Raw genomic sequence first — 23,270 nt, forward strand, 5'->3', positions numbered from 1 at the left:
TCAGTATTTTGCACTATAATGTGCCTTAATATACACGTTTCATTCTGTTGTATCATGGGGCTAGTTGCATTTATTTTAATATTCCTCTGTTTTAAATATAAGAAAACAGAGCCAAACTTGGAGGCTTTCTAACAGACACAGATCACCACCAGCACTGATCACTTCTTATGTTTCACAGAATTTCTCAAGAAAATCAAACACATTACCCATTCACTATCACACTTACATCATGACGAGGATTTCTGACGTTGTCAGGAAATGCTAAAATCAAGGAGAATTCCCAATAGAATAATACCCCATTTTATTCATATTTGAAATAGGGGATGGCAGTATAGGGTCTAGATATGCACATACATTTAAACCAGAAAACAACACAAGGGGTACAAGCCACTGAAACAGAAGAGCTTTCAGGCATAAAAGCAAGATCTCACTGGTTTTCTGCATCTTACTTTTTCTTTTCTTTTTTAACAGGAAAATTTGCAAAAACTTATGAAAACCCCTGTGAAGTCTGTCTTCAGGTCTACTGAAAGACCTACATCTTTTTTCTGGGTCACTGCCGCCTAGTCCGACCACACGTACAAGTGAACAGCATTTGTCTCTGCATAATTCATGCAGGACTCTTGAGTCAGACAGGGGTGGGAACAAACCAGGCTCTTGTAGTGATGTAAAAAGAATTGTTAAAAAAAGTTGTAAGTGAGTGGCTATCACCAGCCTTGCAAGCCCTGTAAAATCAAATTGCATCTGCCAGCTCGCACTCCAGCTCGTTCGCTCCTGACGTACAACCCTCGCTTGCAGAGGTGAGAAAAACTGGCAGCGTCTGTTTAGCCTGGTAATTCCAGCACCGCAACACGTTTCCTCACTCACAGCAACAGCAACTTTGGGTCAGATCTTGCTCTCATAGAAATAAATGACAATTTTTTTCATGTGGAATTTTGAAACTCTACATACGTTCTGAAACACATCTTACGTTAAGTACTCTTCTTTGAATTGCTCTGAGTTCATTTTTGCAAAGCACTAGAAAATACCCTTTATTTCCTTGATTATAAAAAATATCCAGCACATATCTAAAGAAAAATTACCATTAGTTGGGGAAAATACCAACATCACTCCCAGCAAATAGAAATCTATAAATCTAATGAGTAATAACTTAAAAATTAGGTCAACTGAAAAATTATTACAATCACAGAGGAGAGTGTGTCTTTCCTGCAGCATAAAGGAAAGGATATACTGATGTTCAGTGGAGCTGTGCTGGTTCACAAAAGCCATGATATCCTACCTTCATAGTAAGAGCGACTGTTTTGCTCTCAAAATGCTCAGAACTCCAGTTGATATTAGTGGAACTTGCATACAAATCATGAGCGGTAGGAATGCGCTCTGGTTTTCTACCTCTTAAGTAAAAACCATGTACAAACAACCTGCATTATTTTACCCAATATTTCAAAAAGTTTAGAAACTTAAAACCCCCTGAAAATTGGCTTAAAATATTTATTAATTAAAAAAGTTAAATATTTATTTATACAAATATGATGAGAAAAATCTCATGCAGACTTTTCACATACAGCAACATAATTCAAATCATACTGTCATGGTTTTACAAAATAACTTTGTTTAGGAACTTTGACGGAGAGGTGTTGCTATCGCCTGTGTGCCTGAAAGCACCATTGACGGTAATTAGAAAGCTATTTCTGAAACTTAGAGTTTTCCTATGGAACATATGCCAAGATTTTCACACTCTTCACTAAGATTAACAATTAATATCTTATTACTACTACTCGGAGAACTGGACAGAGACGTATGAACACCGGGTAATGAATTCCTGCATACCACTGTACCTCTAACACTTTATGTTAATGCATAAAGTTGCCAAAAGATTGCTTTAGATAATTCCCCTAAATGATGAAAATATCTTGAGATTGTTATGGATGGCATCTGCTTCTGCTTAATTACAAATCTGCATTGGATTCATAATTTGTGTATATTACAAGTAATTTGCATAATTAAAACAATTAAGGGATTGACATATCATGGCAATTAGAAATGCATCAAACTCTGGATGTTGTACAAAAGAGAGCTTCAATATGAAACATTAATTCGTTGAGAACAAAATATCCTTCAGACTCCTGCAGAACAACCTTCACAAATTCAATATATGTTCAATAAACTCCATTTAGAGAAAGTTTTTCTTCAGGGATATCCGCTTCCTCGTCAAGCCGTTGCACGTGTAACCCCAACGCTTTAGCCTTCACTTGAATTTCTCACTGCAGTCACAGCATGGACTTGGGTATTTATTGCCAGTTTCAGGAGTTTTTATCTCATTTTCCGTAGCCTTATCCTGTTTTCTTTGTCCCTCTTTTTAAGAATAAGTATGAACTGATTGAAAAAATGCTCTTGGTCCTTCTTTTTCTGCACAAGGCGAAACCGCTGATCTCTTCCGTATTTCTCCGCAAATTCTTTAAACGTTGTTCTGCAGAAAAGAGAGACATTTTAAAGCTGCGACTTTGTCAATCCGCTCTCAGACTCTGACCCGGATCTCACTTAACTTTTCATGCAGACACGAAAAATGAGGGGCGTTCTGGGGAATGCTGACAGGAACAGGACGGTAAGCCCGGGACAAGGGAGGCGAGACCACGCCACAGCTGCCCAGGCTTGGGACTCACGGATCAGCCTGCAATAGTTACGGTCCATTTTTTGATTTAGAAAAATCTGAGTGATAGTTGACAGGACAATTTTAAATCATTAACACAGCATTTGCTACAGCATGGGTTACTGCAGCTTTAATCTATGCCCGATGGTGCTTACGGCCAGTATTTCAATAATTAGCCTGTAATAGAGCAGGGAAACTCACCTGTGTCTAATTGCAAACAAATGCACTTTGTCAGTAGTACACGACACCTGATGAAATACCACGCTAGTTTGATCTTTTCTAAAAATAGCAAAAAACTAATTGTAACTTTGAGTGACGGGCACAGTGCAATTGAAATCCACAGGCAGCTTTGCCCGAGGATTTCATTGTCAGGTCCAGCATTTTCCAATGCAAACACGGTATCTGAGAACAGAAACATTCACCGGTATTTCTGCCCGGATGCCTTTGCTAATCCCAGTACAGGTCCACAGGTCCAGGTCTGAGAGCAGCACAGCAGGCACTACAAAGAACAGGCACCAGAATTCGCAGACTAACGACAAGGGGTTTTTATTTAAACTCCCGGACTTTTTATATTTCCGAGGTGTATGTTCTTCTACCAGCACTTTCTAGCTTAATTTTCGTTGAGGCTGCATTCACAGCGCCATGAGAAACAATGGAAAACCAGAGCTAACGAAGGAGAGGAGAAAAGGGATGTCAATAGGAAGGGCAGCGAAGCCCGGCAGCACAGGCGGAGCGGGGGTACGGGGCTCCCCGCAGCCGGGGGCTCCGGTGAGGACGGGAATAGTCTCGGACCCGGAGAAGCCGGGCAGGCGGCGGGACAAGCTGTCCCAAGAGGCAGCACGACCCCAGCCCAGAGTCGAGTCCTGAGCAACCTGGTCCGACCCTGCAAAATACAAGACCACGACCCCTGTCAATCCAGAGGAGCGCAGGGGAACACTGGAGATGCTCCGGATCTGTCGGTTTTCCTTTGGCAATGCCCAAGGCTGGCCGCTCTGCACTCCGGCTGCTCCCGGTGCTGGGGACACTGCGCATCGCACTCTTCCCACAACGACTCCGTTGGGTTTCCCTGCTCTGCCACACGAGCTCTGTCTTACTCACTGTTGGCTAAATCAGGGCTCCAAGTAAGGTGTAGATTTGTAAGAGTCGCTCGGGGAAAGGCCCGTTTTCTTTTTATTGGAAATATTTTTGATTCATTTATCTCATTGCACATCAAAACCAAGCCAGAGACTACTGCAGGTAGATGAGTTTCTTTGATGCTGTGGTCTCGCGGTCAGCTCAACAAAAACATTAATGGGTAAAATGTTCTCCGTCCTGTAAGCCAGCACGATTTTGCCCTTGCAGACTGAAAACATCATTGCTGGAACCAGCATTTAGCTGCTACATTTGCCCAGAATATTCTCAGTTTTGCTGTAAAAAACTTCTTATAATTATTACTTCCGTAGAGCCTAATGTGTTGTTTGTATCTAGATGTCTAGGCAGGTAGTGCTGTACAATTACCTGCATATGTTAGCAGAGAAAACCATAATTTCTTAGTTCCAACAATTTAATCAGATTTATAATACAAAAACCTTTATTTTTGTATAATTTACAAACGAGAAAGCACTATCCTAAGCACCGTATTTGCTATTGTGCAGTTTTGGATCCATTACTTAAAAAGCAATGTATAAAAATAAATTATTGCATTGCATGCTTTATTTTAATTTAGTGATGTGGCATTAATACTAATTTTGTTAAATTGTATTTCCCTTCCATCAAAAATCAAACCTAAATACAGTTTTTCACTAGCTACACCTCTATGCCTAATATAAATGAGATTTAACATTCCGGTACTGATTTTATATAACTAATATTTATGTGTGTGTGTGTTCTACAACTATTGCATATATATGCATATAAAATAAACATGTTATGCAAAATATTACTCATTCTGAATGAGAGAGAGAGAGAGAGAGGAACAGAGAGAGAAGAAATGTCAACACAGTATTGTAACAATGGATGTACAAGCTTGCTATAAAGAGTCCGTTCAATGTTACGGCGTTCTGGGGCTGATAAGCACAGGCTAAATGAGAAAGCTTATCTTAACAAATCTTCATAAGGCAATGCCATACCTTGGTGATAACTTGGATTCTTCAAGGAGCTTTTTAAATTCTTCTTTGGCTAACAACAATTTATTTTTCTTTTCTTTGTACTCTTCTCTGATCCTGGTCTTGACAAACTGTTCAAATATCTTTCCAAGACAGGGAAACAAGATACAGTATTTATTAACAAAGCCTTTATGGTATTTATGCTTGATCAAAGGGCTGTCAATCTCAAGAACTGCAGTTCTTATCTGCCCTCAGGATTGGCTGACTCACATGCAGCTGAACCTGCTTCACGCAGCACTCATCCTGTGTTCTCAGAAAATAAGTAGCTGGAAAAAGGTATAATTTGGACAGATATCATCTTCATTCAAACATCAAGTGCAACATAAATCAAAATTTCCTGACTTCAGTGTCTTGCTGGCATTTTCATGCCTATAGCATTATTTTTGTGCATCTGTACAACTGACTGCAGTTATTTAGTTTGGATCTCGCATCTTTCCCAACTTGCTGGAATTCCTGAAAATGTCTATAATGCTAAACATGAATATTCTGTAGGTTACCCCCAAAAAAGCCTAAAGACCTTTCAAATCAGTTGTCAAAACCCATGAGCTTACACAGGATCCTCTGTACACATGCACCCGAAAGATTTAATGTGTCTGGAACAGTCGACAACATTCCTCTAACAGTATTTGGCAGCTGAATATGCAGCAAGGCGCTCAGCATCAGGATTTTTGGTGTCTTGAATAAGGGGTTTGCTATGTCACAAAATTCTGCCAATGGCTTTAATCACATTTTTAACATCAAAAATCTGGCCCTGTTGGTTTCACGCTCTAAAAAGTGTGGCACACTAAGCTGTTGAATAAAAGGAGCTGCTCCTCAAAATGCTATTAGCTTTCCATATTCACTATCCTTTTCACCACAAATTACATGCATTAATTATGATTACTGTGGTTAGTACCACAGTTGCTTTCTCATCAGCCATGAGGATACACAGGTGCAGATCTACATTTTGTGAAAGCTAAAGTAACCAAATTACAACTGGGATTTAGTATGGTATGTGGAAAAGGGAAGAAATAGCACTGGAAAAGTAAACATCAAAAAATGGCCATGAAAGAAGTACTACAAAAAAACCCAGGAAATCTAAATCTATTATACTGTATGCAATTGCATAAGTTGAGTGTAAGAGGAGATGGAAAAAATGGAACAAATAAAGTAGGTGACACTGTTATTGCTTGCCTTTCTGGTATCAGTGAAGCTATTATGAAGGTAATAAATCAAAATTAACAGAGAGCTCATTATTTTAATACAGTTGCTCCTTTACCCTTCACTGTTCCTTGCTCGAACATAGTAGCATCTTTCAACTGTTAATAACCCCTTTGAAAATATTGGTAAGCAAGCGGAGCAAACCGCCGAAGTTCAATAACAGATCGTTACGTTCCTCGCGCTGTGTAAGGACACCCACCGACAGCAGAGCTCGCGCTCCAGGGAGTCAAACCCACCTCAACGCAAGTCCGAGTCAAGAGGAATTTCCCTCAGACACTTGCAGGTCAAAACCCCTGCCCTGCCCTTTCCAACCCATCTGCCTGGCCATGGGAAGAAGGAAACTGCAGTACTGCCAGCCATGCTCCAGCACGCCTTCCTCCCTTCCTTCCTCCCTTCCTTCCTCCCTTCCTTCCTCCCTTCCTTCCTCCCTCCCTTCCCCATTTGCATTGTGAGCCACTTTTCACCTCTAACCCCCTCTAACCTAACTCAGACACTCGCTATTCAGGCCACACAGCCAGCATCCATGAAGGTAAACGTTTCCATAAACATAAATAATGTCTTCTACTAATTTGGGTTGCACTTCAAGAAGCACTTTCATTAAATCAGGCATTTGCTCTTTTCCAAGTCTAACTGTCTTCTTAAACTATTTCCTGGAGGAAAACGGGGTCTAATTAAATGGCACTACTCATAATGAACATCTAGAAATCTTAACTTCAACCTTAGCAGCTGCAATGTATTACAACCTTGGTTTGTGCTCCCCAGCTTACTGGTTTTTTAACCCTGTTTTGCAGAAGAGCAACTGACAACCACCCTCTTCCACCTCAGCTCTGAGCCTGAATTACTGTCACTCTCAGAGCCAACCCCGACCTGATTACAGGTTTCTACCTACAGAACTGCCAACTACTTGCTTTTCATAACCCTTTCCTTGAGTATTAAATATACCCCAGAAATGAGTTTCCCCTCAGCAGTGCTTCAAGTACATTATATTATGTGTATTCATGATGTATTTTTATTATATCATCTCCAGGGCTGATAAAATGAAAGAAGTAATATATCTTGATTGACTCATCAAGCTCTAGGTTTTGTCCTTGCTGATTCCCTGAAATAAATACAAAACTCCCTGCTTGTTCTCTCGTCTAGCAGTATTTTCCATTCTAGCAGTTTCTCTTATGTTTTCATTCCTGTATTTCCTTACTATTTTATTTCACTTTCTTTCTTAGGAAAGAAAATATTGGAAAGGGAATAAACAAAGATGTATGTGTCCAGTCCCTCAGTAAATACTACAGGAAGCTCTCTGGAGAAGCACAAGACAACATGGGCCCCAGTGCAATGGAATAGGAATAAGTGTATTTTTCATCATGTTTATTTAAAAAACAGACAATTCCATATTCAAAATTCTTCCTTCTCCAGGATGACAAAAGACTGGTAAGAAAGAGAAATAACTACAGAAGAGAAGCATTCACCTTCTCTGCAACATCCTTGCATCGCTCCTAAATTTTTTAGACTAATCTTCAACCCTCGGGTCCTTTTAGATCCCTAGTGATAATTAATGCCCAAATAAACAAGGCAGCTCGAAGTCCGCTTCCCCTTGCAGCTTGCCAGAAAAACTAAACCCTTTCAAACAGATACCAGCAGAGCCACAGTGTTCTGTCCATTTATGTCTAGCAAGTTTAGTTACTGCAAAATATAGCACTAAACACTGCCAGACTGCTAGAAAATAGTCTAAGTAATAAAAATGAAGGAGTTTCTCTGGAACATTTAAATAATTCAGAGTGGAAACATTACCTTATGGCCATTTCCCTTTCTACAGCCCCGTTTCCTAGACTCAGTAGGAGTTGTTCCTACCACCCAAGAGACCGTAGCTCATCTCTGTGTGCAAACTCACTTGTTACCACTTGCTTTTCAAAGGAGACAGCACTTTCTTATAAGCAGAGCCTAAATTACCAGTCTCACTGAAAAACTCAAAAAAGAAATTTTAATTTTATGCAATTCTTTTTATCCCACCAAGATGATTACTCTGTTATTACGGTTAATTTGGGAGACGTTTGCTGCCAATCAGACGCTATGCGGGAGGTAACGCTCACCTGTTTACGTTCTTCCGAATTTAGTAGAAGGTAGCGTGGATCAAATACTATTTTGTGTAACTCTTTTTCCCATGTAGAAAATGCTGAAACCTGTGAAATACACAAACACAGTTGCATTAAGGAATTTTAATAAGGATGTGAAAGAAGGAAATGTTCCAAGGTGAAGCAAAAGAGTAGTTCAGAAAGCTAATGAACCCTCTAAAGGATGCCTCAGAGCGGTTGGAAGTTGAATTTTAATCTGTTTCTGGCAACGCTTCTGGTCGCCCCCACACCATTAGTATTGATTTGCTCTAGGACATCTCAGCGAGTATCTGGGAGATGCTCATTCCACGTTTTTGATGAAAAGAATCTGTAGCGGAAAGGAAAATGTCATTTTATTATCCCTTTTGTTCAACAGAAGCATCAATTTCCATTTAAGCAATTACCTCAGCTTTAACTCCCCTCCTCTCCAAAACTTAAATTATAACCCAAATGAGGCTGTCAATGCACGCGCACTCACAGAACTAACAGTGAACATCTTCCAAGCACCATGTTTTTGTAGCAAATGCGCCGCTTCCCTCCAACAGCACAGTGGTCCCATCTCCGCCGTTTTGGGGCTTCTCCCCTTTTCTGCCGAATCCGGCTCTCCGGAGCGGGACCCTGGGTCTGCACATCACTCGCCTCCCTGCGGCCACATGAAACGAGGGTATCGCGCTCCTGCAGAGGTTCTTCCATCTTCTCCGAAACCTCTGTATGGTGCGTGGGCTGCAAGGACCACCGCGAAGCTGAGCAGGTCCCTCACTCGCCCAGCGCCCTTTTACGAAACAACAGTCTGGGAGCGCAGGACTGCAATCCCCAGCCTGACTGCAGTACCTTGTACAGCATCCCTGTTCATTAGTTTGTTACAGAAACTCTGGAGTAACATAAAATATTCTAATCACTCCACCTAGTCACAAAGAAGAGTAAATCCACTACAAAAATTGTGTGAAGTATAATTAAAATAGAGTAATTAACACTCAATCAGGAAAGCTCTGATGAAGCAAAGTGGGTTTAAATGGGCGGGGTTTCCTTTGGAATGGTTAGCACTGGAAGCTTGGAAATGTCGAGGTTCAGGCTAACTTTCCGGATATGCAGTGATTCAGGACTGCCTCCTCCAAAAGTCGTCTTCTCGCAGCTTGCAGTTCACCCTCCGTGCCCGTGCTGGTGGCAAAGTCCTGAGGTTTGGGGCTTTTCCTCCTTCAGAAGGATCAGCAGCAGGAATCCTTTCTCTCAGGGTGTCTTTTATACTCTCTCTTGGACATCAGCTTTGTTTCCAGTACAAAGGCCAGTTTGAACTCAAAGCTCAGGCTAATTTATCATGCAATCATTCCTGTTTATGATTTTTTTGTTTAGTAATTATTACATTTCACATACCGCAGACACACACCTAAAATAAATGTTGGCTGCTGATATTTATTATTTAATTCTAGCTACACGTCATACACCGTTCAGGATACTCATTTTGGAGCTCTACAAATGCATATAAAATATTAATATTCTGACTAATCTCCCAATGTGTACAGTATTGTGGTCTTCTTCCCTACTACGGGACATTCAACCAGGGAACACATGCGCTGGGGATGGTGGGGGTGGCATCTCTTCCCAGAATAAATAATTACTCCTGTGGCCTATTATCACCACGGACGAAAAGGAGAGGAGAGATCTGAGCTTGTCGCGGGTTTCCAGTTCTCAACTCCTGCTCTTAATCAGAGTGCACAGTACAGGGAAAAAACTCACAAAAATTCAACATATTGGGTTTGAGCAGTATGTTTAGAAGTGAAAGGACATCTCTCTGAATAGCTGATTTTATTTTTAATTCACTCTGGAAGCCCAGCAATGATGGCAGGTTGAGATTTTAGCTTTGACTAAAAGATTTATACGAACAGAAAGGTGAAGTGCCTGATGTTTTCAGCAGATGCATTTTTTTCTTCATCAGCAAAGGATTCCCAGCTTTCAGTAGACGTTGCTCTGCTAGGGAACGATGTCCGCCCCAGACACAAGCTATCAAAACACGCAAAAACCAGCAAAAAGGACAGAGTGGCAAAGGGCTGAGAGGAAGCAGGGGTTGGGCAGCGGGGTGGACCACCCAGGTGGGAGCCGTGTCATCACCCGCTGCCGGCTCTGACGCGCTCCCAGCATCCCGAACCCACAGACAACCCCCACTGGAAGATGCTTGGGATAAAAAAAAAAAAAAAAAAAAAAAAAACCAAAAAACAAACCCCAGTGGGATTCAGTGCCTTGTCCTTCTAGGAAGGGGCTCTTTGGGTCTGTCTGAAAAACACACTGGGAGAGAAAAAAAAAAAACATACAACCTGTTTATTTGGGTTTTTTTAATTTATTCTTTAGGATAACGCTCAGGCTGCGAGAATTGTTTTGAGACAGGAAGGTGGGGGTTAGGATCCCCTGAGCCCCCTCTTTTTCTCCCCAATATTGAGAAAGTAAAATCTTGAGAAAAAAAATACCATTTGGAAGCCTCTAAAAAGCCCCATTTCACTGACAGCATCCTAGCGAAGAGAAGACTGTAGAACGTGGGTATTTTGATGCCGTGGCTGTGCGGGAGCCAGGAAGAGGTTTGCATTTTCCCCTTCCCCTCAGGATTTTGTGGAAACTTTTAAACTTCCAGGAGGATATCAGAGATTACATTTTTTACATAGGAAAACTTGCCACAGACTTAAGAATACTGCCATTGTCTTGGAGCTACACCACAAATCACATATATTTTAAAAATGTTACAATAAATATTCTTCTGTTGATATAATTTATGTAGGAAGATTCAGAACTACGCTGAAGAACTCCATCTAGTTCCAGCTTTTTGTAATGCCATCAAGTAACTTCTTGAGAAATAACAACATTACGAGAAAACGGCAGGAGACGTTCATTAAATAATCAGTTTAAAATAACACTAATGGCCTCACTGCATTTCAAGCAATGCCAACCAGCTGCTGCTAACCAGTGGCTTGTCTAGACATTTTAAAAATGCTCAGGGCGAAAGCAAAGTAACCTATTATCTACACATTTTCAAATAATAGCAAAACCAAACAGTAAATTTCCTGAATTTCTTATTTTTATGAGCAAGTCTGACTCTTACACTGGAAACACTTGACGAATGCTATTACAGAACATCCCCAACACTTTCAAATTTTGACTTATTGCCCCTTGACTTAGAATATGCCAGCGGAATTCTTCAACCAGTAATCATTTATGGCACTTCTGCATTTTTTAAGCATAAATAACAGAATTTATTAATAAAGCATGGAGATAATTTACTGTTGAGCCTCTGAAGCTCTAATTATCTACCTTTAAAGTCTGCTGATTACTAGTGATAAATTTTATAGGCTTTACTGCCTAACAACAGACACCTTGGATTTTTTTTCTTTACAGAATTTACAGGAACTTCTATAGAATACATATTTGCAGAGTGTTGGAGGGAGGTATAAAATCTGCATACACTGCTCCATTATGCACCCATTTACATTTGCAGGATTAGCACCTAAACCTGGCATGCTTATTAATTCCGTTTACGCTCAGAAGTCCTCAGTTCTCTGGAAGAAGGGACACTGTGAGATGAATTTTTGTGGAGGTGATTTTGTGTTTATAAGTAACGGTATCCAAAATTCCTCACGCTAATGGTAATCTTTACGCAGCCAGTTCAACACAGGTTTGTAAATGCTACCACAGAAAACAAGTATCAGGCTGAAGCTCTTTACAAAATCAGTCACCGGATGCTATTACGCGATCTGTGATTCATATTTCACCACGGGTCACGAGGCTCATAGCGCTGATGGGTTCTATCTGCAAATTGAATTTCTGCTCCATCTATCGACTCATGATCTTTATTAGGTCGTGGTGAAATGGCTGCAATAACTCCGAGCCCTCCCGTAACCTGTACCAGCTCCGCGGCCGCCAGGTCTGTGCTGGCCTGGATGCGGGAGGGCTGGAGCTGCTGCAGAGGGACCACCTCTCCTGTCCCCGTTCAGCCCAAAGCCCTGAGCATCCCACGCTCCCGCACCGCACCCTCAGCTGGAACCACCAGGTTCTTCCCAAGGAACTCCAAGGACAGTCAGGGACATCCAGGGAAAAGGGTTTTCTTAAACCTCCCGAGACACCAGCACATCTTTTCCTAACAGACTGGGCAGATTTCGGACGGCCAGTAAGTGAATTTGGCTTCCCACTGCTGGGACCATTGGAGTTTGCGGTGACAAAACCCCTCTCATGCCAAAAAAAAGCGAAGAGCTTGCTAAGAACGTTCCTGAGCCTAGTTCTGTCTTTCAGGTGATACACCCGACACGTCTTTTGTCCTTTGTTCGTCATGTAACGGGCACTTCTGGGGTCCGTGGGGGACCCCCGGGGGGCGTGTGGCTGTGGTCCCCACACCCTGCTGAGCCACTGGTCTGCACTGGAGGAGCTACCGGCTCTGGTTATCTTTGGGTCCGTCTCTAGGGATTTATTGGGAACTGCACCTGCAGAGTGCTGTCAGCTCTGCACGGCCAGAAGAAAAGTCACAGTGAAGTACCACAAAGCCTACACGGTTAATATGTTTTATTGAGAGGGATTCACCCAATAACTCTTCCTGTGACTGTTAAGTCATAGTTACAAAATGAGTCCTGCACTGGTCCTAGATGACGCCCTGTTTTCATAAATGGGATATGTCAGAGAAAGCAAGCGTATTTCTTACCCCTCTCTCCAGAAGCATGTCTCGGAAATGAGTGATGCGCTCTTCTAGGGGAGGCGTGATCTGAGGTGCTGACGTTTCCTCATTCTTCTCCTCTGTTTCAGCCTTCCCCTGCTCAGCAGCTTGGGAATCTTCTGTTCTTTAACAAGGTAAGATAGAAAATAGTTCAGTAATTGTCAACTTGGGAGGGGATTTTTTAACCCTCTCTAGAAAATCCTCCAGGACGGCCGGACAGCCTCGGGTGCCCGCAGCAGCCAGGGAGCCGACGCTGACGGCCGAGAAGTGACCCAAACCTGCAGTTCGTTATTAAACCGCGGGGCTGGCGGGCCCTGCCAAGGGACCTCTGACAGCTCGTTATGGGGAAGGATGGTCTATCGGTGTGATCAAAGAGGAGCTCAGCAGCGAAATACTATGCTGTATTTCAAGCTACAGAAAAGTGACAGCTTTATATAAAATTTGTCAAGGAGTGAAGACTTTAAAGGAGTGACTGAAGAGACTCATCTTGTTTTTCTTTCCTCTGTTTTTGTGCCCCCAAACTTGAAAGCCAACGCTAATTTTTATTTTACGTCCCCACGCGCCCCACGAGCTCACTCCAAAGGGAAGTAATCCGGCAAGGCACCGCGTGCACAAACCTGCAGTAAGGCATCGGCAAAGAACCCGCCCTTTGTCAGAGCCAGAAGGTCTGTATTCATCCAGACAGCGTTTTTCCAAGATTGCATCTGATTAGAATAAAGAGGTGCTTCTAACCAAATACCTACTACCTATGAGTCCCTTTGCCTACAAGACCGCCCGGGTACAGGCACGTACGCGGCACGGCTGCGCTCGTGTCAGCAGAGGACAGTTCACTGCACGCTGCAACCATAAAGCGGCAGCAGCGCGAGAGCGATGCTCTCCTCAAAGCGCAATCCTGCCTAAGCCGTGTTGTCACTGGAGCTCAACTGTTTTCACCCCAAACACCTACCTAATTTTATCAGAGCCAGAAACCATTAGCACTGCGTTCTCACAGCGCTGGAGGCAAAAACCTACTTCCCCACTGTTCATCGGGCTGAAAATTTGCCCCCGTGGGCCCTTGGCGTCTGCAGGGAGAGGTCGGTTAGATGGGAACCTCCACGGCAGGACGGACCCCGCTCCAGGAGGGTGACGGGATTTGAGGTGGGGATACGAAACTCCCGACTTCAGAGAAGTTGGCCAACTCAGACCTCGAAATCGGACTTCTGCTCTGGGTCCGTCCTGCTGGCTCTTCATGCTTTGAGCAATGAATGAGTTCGGTACAAATTAAGGCTCTTTCTGGAAAGATGAGGAGTCTTAAAATGATCTAGTGAGGATAACGAAAGCAAGGCGATTTGATTTTTAGCCTCCCACTAGGCATGACTGCATCTTCTACTGATGTAATTTTCACCACTACAGAATAATACTTAGTTTGAAATTTCAACAGGAAAACACTTTTTTATTTCCAAGTAAATGAATTAGATCAGTATGTAATGTGAGCTCCAGCGTATTATCTTCCTTCTACAAATAATTACATTACACTTATATTTATCCTAAAATGATGCTGTATTACTAGTGATTTGAGAGATATCAAATTGGTGTTCTTCACAGAATGACAGTGACTTTTATATCGTAATAGCAAATTTTATTCTGTGACATGAAAGGCCCAATCCAATTTCTAGTACACACAAAGAGCTTTTTCAAGCTGAAACTGAGAGAAATACAGTATACTACTGCTCTAGCCAAGCACCAGAAGAGCCCCCTCTTTCCTTCAGCCCTCCTTACACAGCTGGAAATGATGCTGCAAATCACACAGACTTCTTTCTCATACCAAAAATGACAATAAAGAATACAATTTTCTTTAGCAATACAATAAACTGTCACAATATGTGACTTCCTGCTCAGATGTACACATACGGGCAGCCAACTAGCACGATCTTGGAAGCTGCAAATCTCAAAATGGATAGGGCGGTCAGACGTTTGTGTGTAACTGTGGTACCCGCTGAAAGGAGAAGAGGCAATGGGCACAAACTGAAATACAGGGAAATCTATCTAAGCATGAAAAAAAGCTTTTTTCCTGCGAGGATGGTCGGACACTGGGGCAGGCTGCCCAGGGAGGCTGTGGGGCTCCATCCCTGGAGATGCTCAACCCCCCTGGACAGGTCCTCCAGCAACCTGCTGGGAGCAGGTGGGACAGAGACCCTCCAGCCCCTCCGTCATTCTGTGAAGAAAACCCAGAAAACCCTAAGTTTCTCCGAAAATTGTTTTTCTTTCGTAGAGAGTGCAATCAGAGCATTGCCTGAGTAAGAATTTGACTTCAGTATTTTTAAGCAGTTTCATTATACCCCAACCAAATGTAAATAAACGTGCAACAGCAGCTTGTGGAGCCCGGAGCTCCTAAACCTGCAGATGCAGGTTCTGGCTGGAAGCACCGGACAGAGGTTGGAAGAACATCCACCAGAGACAGAGGGAGCCCTGCTGTCTGCTGCAGCCGGCCTCGGTCAGGTCCTCTGCTAGCTCTGCCACCACGGCAAACAGCAGGAGAAGCGAAATAGCAGACCCGTCTCTGGTGGGTGATCCAGTGTGAACCTCGGTGCGAGGACCCTCTAGCTGAACTATAAAGAATTGTGCTGGAGCTTTGGTGCAATTAGATCTTATCATTAGCAGAGTGCTTTCTGTATAGCAGATGATTTACTGTATGTCAAAGGATCAATATGATTTACTAAGTAACTTTACTTAAATTAAGGAGAATAGGGAATACAGCATATTTAAAGACAAACCCTGAAAGCATGTAAGACCTTCTTTTTTCGTTAGACTTAACCAAGAAAAAAATGTTGGTACTACAAAAGTAAGCGGATAATGGCTGTGTGTGGGTAAAACCGGGGTTCAGTTCCCTGTTCGGCTGCAGATGTCAGGTGCGGGGCTGTGCAGCCCACCCAGCCACAACCTGCCCTCCGCTCGCCGCGGGTCTCTGCGCACGCCGAGCCCTGCCGGGTGCAGGAACCCGGCGTGCTGAGCCAAGGCTGCCTGCCGTCCAGCGCCACAGCCCGGGCACCTGCGGGGGACAGAAGCCCAGAGCATCACGGTACGGCGGGCTGGTAGTGCTCCCTATCTCCCAACAGCACTGCTAAATGTAGGAAAACACTCACTGCCTTCGCGTGCAATTATTACTGTGGGTATGACAGCAATACAAATAGTTTTTCTGTCCGTCCAGCGCCCAAATGAGAATTTATTTAGTTTTCTGTAAAGACAAATCTTTTTTTCACCTCTGGATTCAGCCCAGAGCGAGCAGCACTTTGTCCATGCCCAAGTAAAACAATGCAGAGGAAACAGAAAGTCAGATTTGGACCTTGTACGTGCTATTTGGAAGATGAAAAGCTGGTGATGTGTATCCCCTTATCCAAAACTCAGAGCTTGACCAGCATTTCAGTAGACTCTGCGTCTTGAGAATTCCCCTTTTGCTGTTTATGGCACCGAGTAACTTGGCTGCTTTTCTTATGAGGAATTACAGGCCACAGTTTTTAAATCAGTTCTGCTGTTGGCTAATTCAGACACACACAGATGTAGCCAACTGAGACCCCCAGCGCTTAGAAACAATAATATCGGTTCCAAACACTGATGGCAGCAGCGATTTCAACTGCTGTGCAAACCCCCACTACTAGGTCTCAGCTGCGGGGATGGGAGGTTGCCCGCTGCAGTGGACACCCAGCTGGGATGGTACCGCACAATCTCCAGTGGGATGTCTCAATCGCATTAATAAAAACTATCTTAATATAGCAAAAGAGTCTATACCTGATTTTCAGCCTGAGGATAACTAATTTCTAGTTTGAAGTGAAAATCCTGCAATATTTTACCTTTTTATGTCATGAACTGTTAGCTATACTCTATTATTAATACATTTAAGCAAGCACTTAGACTGCATTTCTTCACTAAAAGGTCAGTATTTTAAAGGTCCATCCATGAACCTCTATATTCTGCTATTGCTTCAGGGTACAAAGCAAAATGTCAGGAAACCTTCACGTTATAAAAGAGAATTTAAAATTCAAAACAGCTGTAGAAATCATGCAGTAGTTTGGGGATGCATGTTCTGCTGACAGAAAAATAAACACTTTATGACTTTTTGGTGACAGGTCAAACTTCTGGGGAATTGGGATCTCCACAACGAAGTCTGAGAAAATGCTATGTTGTCAAGCCAAATCTCACTCGCTTCTTATGTGAATGTTGCCCTTGACTTTCATAGGACTAATTGCCCAAATACAGCAAATGAAAATTGGTTCCTCCTCATTTAAAGACTTATTTTAGAAGTTAAAGTTAGAACTTAAGATAGGGTTCTCAGAGCTTTAAATATCCTCTCAATGAATATCTTGCCGGAAATCTCAAGTACGATAAAAGCTGTATTATTTGTTAGTCCATACAAATATATATCCCAATATAAAGACACCTGATGACATAACCAGCAGGTGATATACCTTCACTATCACGTGCCATCTGACTTCTGTGGCATACAGTCACAGCCGAGAGCAGCTTTTGTTGCCTGTGACTCAAGTGACCTTTTCAAGACCCAGAGGATGCCTTCCCGTGCCACCGCTGCTCTCTTCCCTGAGAGATGCCTTCGCACGCCGGCGGGCACCGCAGCCAGCGCTGTTTTGCTGCCCGTGCCGCAGCAGGCAGGGCTGGCAATCGGAGGTGCTTGCCACCACACTGCGGGATTTCTGACATGCCTGCACTTTTAGCTGGATGGCCGCATGATTTATGCTTATACATCTATATATGTAACTACTTTTGTCTAAATATAGACCGCAAGAAAGATGCTACAATGCGTTAAGGCAGGAGAGTCATGCAGCAGCTCTGCGCCGGGCTGAGATTGCCCAGCTGAACTGAACAAATTTGCTTTGGGGAAAAATAAAGTTATATCAAAATGTTTTTCTGCAAGTAAATAAAAATAATAAAAGGTAAATTCTGCAAATATATAAAAAGATGGTCCCTATTTGTGTCTTAACAATTTTGACAATGTCCTTTTGAGTGTAAAGAAAATAAGAGACTAAAAAACCCAAAGTTAGTCTTTCAAGAGTGAATAAGTCATGGAACTCCAGTGAAGATGAGACAATATTCCTTATTCTTAAGTAGACAGTGAAAGAGGCACAGCCTGACCTTCCGACACACAGCACAGTAAGCCCACGCCTCCTTTGACAAAGTAATCTTTGAATAAGTGCATTTTTCTGGAGTTTATGAACAAGCTTTAGAATTTTAGAATTCCCTTTATCTACATCAATGGAAAGATGTTTTCACATTTTCTCAACCAATCACTAAAGGGAATCACCTTAATAGCACATGGAAAATATCCACTTCTAGACACAGGTCATAATACTGGCCCATTATTGTCAGACCCACTGACGTCAGTAAAGGTATTCTCAAGTATTTTATACTAAATATAAACTTTTACACTGTTTATGAATACTATGTAACTAGTAAAAGTACATATTTAGTATGTATAAAGGATAAATATACTCTTTTATACCAAGCATTAAATGCTTAAATAGTCTGAGTATTCAGCTCAGAAGTATCTGATTCTACCATCATAATAATACATATCCACAGAAAGTCTTAATAAGGTCAAAAGAACCGCCCGCTTACAGGATAAAAACGGCAATGTAAGAAAGAATAGAATTATCTTCAATATATTCACTTGGAAAATACAGGAATTTGCTGTACTTACTCGTCACAATGCCCTCAAAAAATATAACACACTATGCAGATTTATTTTACAGATTTATTTTTTTTTAATGGTCCAAACCAGTGTCTTAAATCACAGCCAGCCTGCATGGAGAGCTAATGCTATATGCAGTTACTGGCCAGTGGTTAAATAGAATGAAATGTCTCTGAGGTACTCCTTAAAACAGAAGTGTTTACTTCATTTTCTTGCTGTTTTGGCAATGGGTGAAGGAGTTGCTCACTTGGCACATGGATTTTTTGCCTGTTACTTCATGAGAATTTGAAACACACATGGTAATAAAGGTCAAATAAAAGCACAATAACAGAAATACCTCTGGATATTTCTGAGCCAGTAGTCTGGAAACCCTGACACCAGTGAAAAAAAATCTGCTTCACTTCAATGAAGATAAAGCTTTTATCCAATGTCTTTGAAATAACCGCATATCCTTACAGTCTTTTTTTAACCATTTCAAAGTAAGAGTTACTCAGACAAAAATGGATGATGTTCATGGGAAAGAGAGATTACAGAGAATCATGGAGTTCGATGAAGATTGGATACTTTAAGAATGACTCTCATAATTTATTGGTGTAGTTATCCACACAGAAGAAAAGAATTGTATTTCTCTTTGCACTTATTTGTACCAGACGTTAGCTTCCCAACATTACATATAGAGAAGTAAACTTTAGAACTTACTTATTTCTCTTAGTTTTGATGCTAAGATCATCATTTTCATCCCCTGGACAAGAACTAACACATTTGTCTGCTAAAAAGAAATAAATAGTTATTAGATTTGAACTAGATAAATGGGAATACAAATTCCTCAAATTAACTTTTTATTTCTTGTCTTTGGCTGCTGCTCAGGTATTTACTTATTTACTATTTTTCGCTCTCCACAGAGTGTTTTAAAAATAACACGTAGTTCATCAGCTAGATCCTCAGAAATGCCTTCATCCAAATGAAAGTGATAGCAATAAAAACGACCATTTTCATTCTGAAAAATTACTCACTGTTCATTTGTGACATGATTTTTTAAAAATCTTGTTATTGTTTCACCTGATACTCCCTCCTCCCTCCCCTTAAAAGTGCAACTACAAAGAGATTTCTGCAAAATTATTTCAGTCTTGGCAACCTGAAGGATTCAATAGTGCTAACACACACCAGAACTTCCCTCCTTAGCCCATTTCTCTTTCTTATATAAGCAAATATAATGCTGCTTTTCCAGAAATTCAACCACCAGTATAGCAAGGCTATGGAGATACCAACAACCTCCACACTTCTGATGTTGCAGAATAACCCCAAGGCAACGTTACACTCCTGGGTTGGCCTGGACACTCATCCTTGAAGGACTCTGAGGTTGCACTGTCAGTCATAACGAATGTTAAGCATGTGGAACAGGTATTTATTTCTGAATTTTTTTTTTTCACCTATACAAACTGCAGTTTTCATCAACATTCAAATGGACAGAGCACCAGAAGTCATGTCCATCCAGTGCTTGGTTTGTGTTGGGGACTCTTCAGTAGTTCACCATGAATTAATTGAGAAATATAAAAATCAAACTGTATGTGATTAGCTTGGGAATATCAGAAACACCAAAACCCAGCCTTTTTGTATTAGACTGGTAATGAAGACATGTCTTGCTATTTAGAAAACCACAAAAAAATAAATTAAAAATAAATATAAAATTGAACTTAGGTTATGGAGACAAAAGGTTTGAATAGCTTGATATGGTGAGATCTGATCTCACTGAAATCAGATGAAACTCCAAGACATCTGCTAGACAATGAGTCCAATCATCTGTATCATTGAAGCTAACAGAAATTTGGCCATTTATTGCAAGTTTCAATTTAAGAATCTTGTTCTTAGCTCATTTGGTTTCCCTGGTTTAGGGAAATTACCTGTTTATGATCGTGCTTTCAGCAAATGTTACCTTTTATTTATATTAAGTGCTTGACCACAGCATACACTAAATCTCTGCAAAAGGAACAATAAAAAACACGACAGTAGCTGTAAAGTTGCGGCGTGGGAAGACCAGGAACAGAGACCACATGAGGAGGAAATACACAGCAGGTGCAAATGGATGCATTACTAACTTAAAATGATAATGAGGAGAAATGAATGGCATTCCAAAATAAGGAGCGTTTGATCTCAACATTCCTGACAATATATGAGCATTATGAATACACAAATGAATTTAAAAATGTTTTAGATAAACATAAATTCACTGGAAGTATTACCCCTTCTTGGTAAATTCTTCTTTGGGACACCCAATTAAAAATACAAAGAAATAGAAAAAACCAACCTGTAAACTCAGATGGTGGAATGTAATACAACAGAGATATTATAAAGCTATTAGTCAGGAGCTGAACAACTGGCGGAGGGAGCGGTGATCTCAGCTTTAATGAATTCTGAAAGTCATACTATGAAATGACAAGAGTACTTGATGGTGCTTTCCAAGAGAGCTGAAGTTAAAGGTGACTGGGAGATCACAACCCTGCTCCCACCGAACCTCACGGCTTTTAAAGAAAAGGGAAAGCCGTGCCCGCGGGACACCTCCTGCGCCTGTCACACGCCGCAGACAGCCCTTCCAGAGCCGGCTGAAGGATGGCCATCGTGCTACGCTCCAACATTCTGAATCCTGACGGGATGTTCTTTTAGTAAAGCAAGTGGTGCAAAGTCTGGCCCACGCGGTGAGCCCGCCCTGTGTGACATTTCCACAGGCCAAGAGCAAACTCACTGGTGATGGCAAACGATTTTGTGAAGTTCTCCAGCTACCTGAAGGCGAACTCAAATCTGAAGTCATCTTATGACAAGATCTTTCAGAGATTTCTGAAAAAGACATATAATTTTTAAATTTTGCTGTGAAAAATATGTGGACTGGGCATTTATAAAACCCAAATCTTAGCTACCGTATAGCCTTCAGAGAAACAAACTCCGATACAGCACACCCCGATTTCAGAGCTCCCTTCCATCGGCTGGTTCCTGACACAGCTCGGGTTCTCCCCAAGAGCAAGGAGAACCTCCCTGAGGAGGGACGCAAAATCCTTCTCGCTTCGCCTGCAGGAGCGACTGCTGTGGGTATACTGTCCCAGATAAGTGGGACAAGATTAGAGTCAGCATCATCCCTTAAAATTTCAGTGCAATGGAAAACTCAGTAAAACATGGCAAATGGTATCTACACCCTCACTCAGGAATCTACTGAATCACATCGCGCCGCTGGACCTCTGGTAAGATTATAAACTGACTTTGAAAGGGAAGAGAGGCAGTCGAGCACAAAATCTAATAATTGATTTAAAGCGTTGAGGAAGAATATTACTTGACAGTAATCTTTCCATGAAATCATGAAGCGGAGCACTGCCCCAATCTGACGGTCTATCAAGCTTAGTGCTGATTAATTAAATCATTCAGCCAACCCCAGCCATGTCATGAATTCCGGTTCATCTTCCAGAACAAAGAGGAAACACCAGCATCTACCAGGTGAGTTAAAGCGTTGTCAATCCATTGGCCACATGCAAAAATCTGATTTGCAATTTTGTAAAGAGGTCTGGCACTCACGTATCGCACGTAAGCCTAGGAGCTTACCCAGGCTACTTCTAGGGACCGTGCTTCCTGTTATTGTCAGAACGCTAAAGGGTCCAAAATATTTGTGGGGACAGAGTAAACTATATCATAACCGGTTCTGAACAGGGATCATACCAACTATGAATCAACATGCCATTTTCTGTAGTCAGAATGTCAGTTTTCTTCTAATGAGCTGAAGAAGTAACTTCCTCAGCCTAACCATCCACACCAACCATTTGAGCAGGTGGAGGAACAGGAACAGATAAAAATGTTTTTCTCCACTGCAATGAGACAGAAACATTTCAAGGAATCTTTGAGGGGAAATAGGGGGTTTATGGTCAGACTGTGCTCATACTGAGACAGAAGAGCAACAAAAGTCGCGGACAAGAAAAAGAGAGCTGCCACTGGGAACGTGGAAGACGAAGCTACAAGAGTCCTGGAAGGGCCGTCTCTGTCCTGACCCCCGTCTGGCCGGCGGCAGGTCCCCCCACCAGGTGACGTCCCCGTCGGAGGGGCTGGGGTGTCCCGGCCGGCTGCTCCGGGGGCACGGGGCGGCCCGATGGGAACCCATCGGTAAAGAGCCACGACACCTTCAGAAACCTCCCAAAGACCCAATACTTCATGGAGGTGGAGTAATTGATAAATGAGTAGTTCTTCATTTACGCACAAATTATAAATGCACTTGACCTTTCGGCGGAGTGATGCGCAGATAACCTATAGCACCCCATGAGTAACTACCCTTGCCAACTTTTTTCGTGCCTTTGATTTAAAAATTCTAATTAAAACTCGGCAGCAGCAACTAAGCTAAATAAATTTGGCAACCATTGCTGCAAACACACAGCTCATTTGTGTTATTTATTTACTCGAGATTACAAGCTAAGAGAAATGGTAACAAATAATTCCTTTCACCTCAGCAGCTAATATATACTAATTATAACCTCACTGTCTCAAATATTGAGCAACCGCAAGTCCCACTTATATCAAGGAAGATTACGGCTATTAGCAACAATGAAAACCATGGTCGTAAAGAAACTGGTGCATGAATCAAATCTTGGTGGTACATATAGATAATAAATAAAAAGGATGGAACACACAGCAAAAAATAGATTTTTGAAGTGGCACATATCAACAATGACTTTAGACTCTTCTCCTTAATTAATTATAGACCGTGAACAATGACTCTCAGTTCTGTCTTCGGCCATCATTTCCCCTTGTCAGTAATTAATTGATCTTTCAATATAACCTGTAA

At 42.0% G+C, this 23,270-nt stretch overlaps 1 protein-coding gene across 1 annotated transcript in view; it reads right to left on the minus strand.

Annotated features, from left to right (window-relative positions):
- Positions 1–402: 402 nt before the first annotated feature.
- Positions 403–23,270, minus strand: part of TCERG1L (transcription elongation regulator 1 like) — a 94,678-nt gene continuing 71,810 nt past the window's right edge. Inside the window, exons 9-13 of the mRNA XM_075026648.1 lie at positions 19,157–19,226; positions 12,766–12,901; positions 8,073–8,162; positions 4,753–4,871; positions 403–2,464 (exon numbers count right to left, since the gene is read on the minus strand). Coding sequence (XP_074882749.1) covers positions 2,308–2,464; positions 4,753–4,871; positions 8,073–8,162; positions 12,766–12,901; positions 19,157–19,226 — 572 coding nt within the window. The 3' untranslated portion in view covers positions 403–2,307. The remainder of the gene's footprint in view (positions 2,465–4,752; positions 4,872–8,072; positions 8,163–12,765; positions 12,902–19,156; positions 19,227–23,270) is intronic.

The sequence above is a fragment of the Buteo buteo genome, chromosome 4 (genome assembly GCF_964188355.1).
Source record: "Buteo buteo chromosome 4, bButBut1.hap1.1, whole genome shotgun sequence".
Lineage (NCBI taxonomy): Eukaryota > Metazoa > Chordata > Aves > Accipitriformes > Accipitridae > Buteo > Buteo buteo.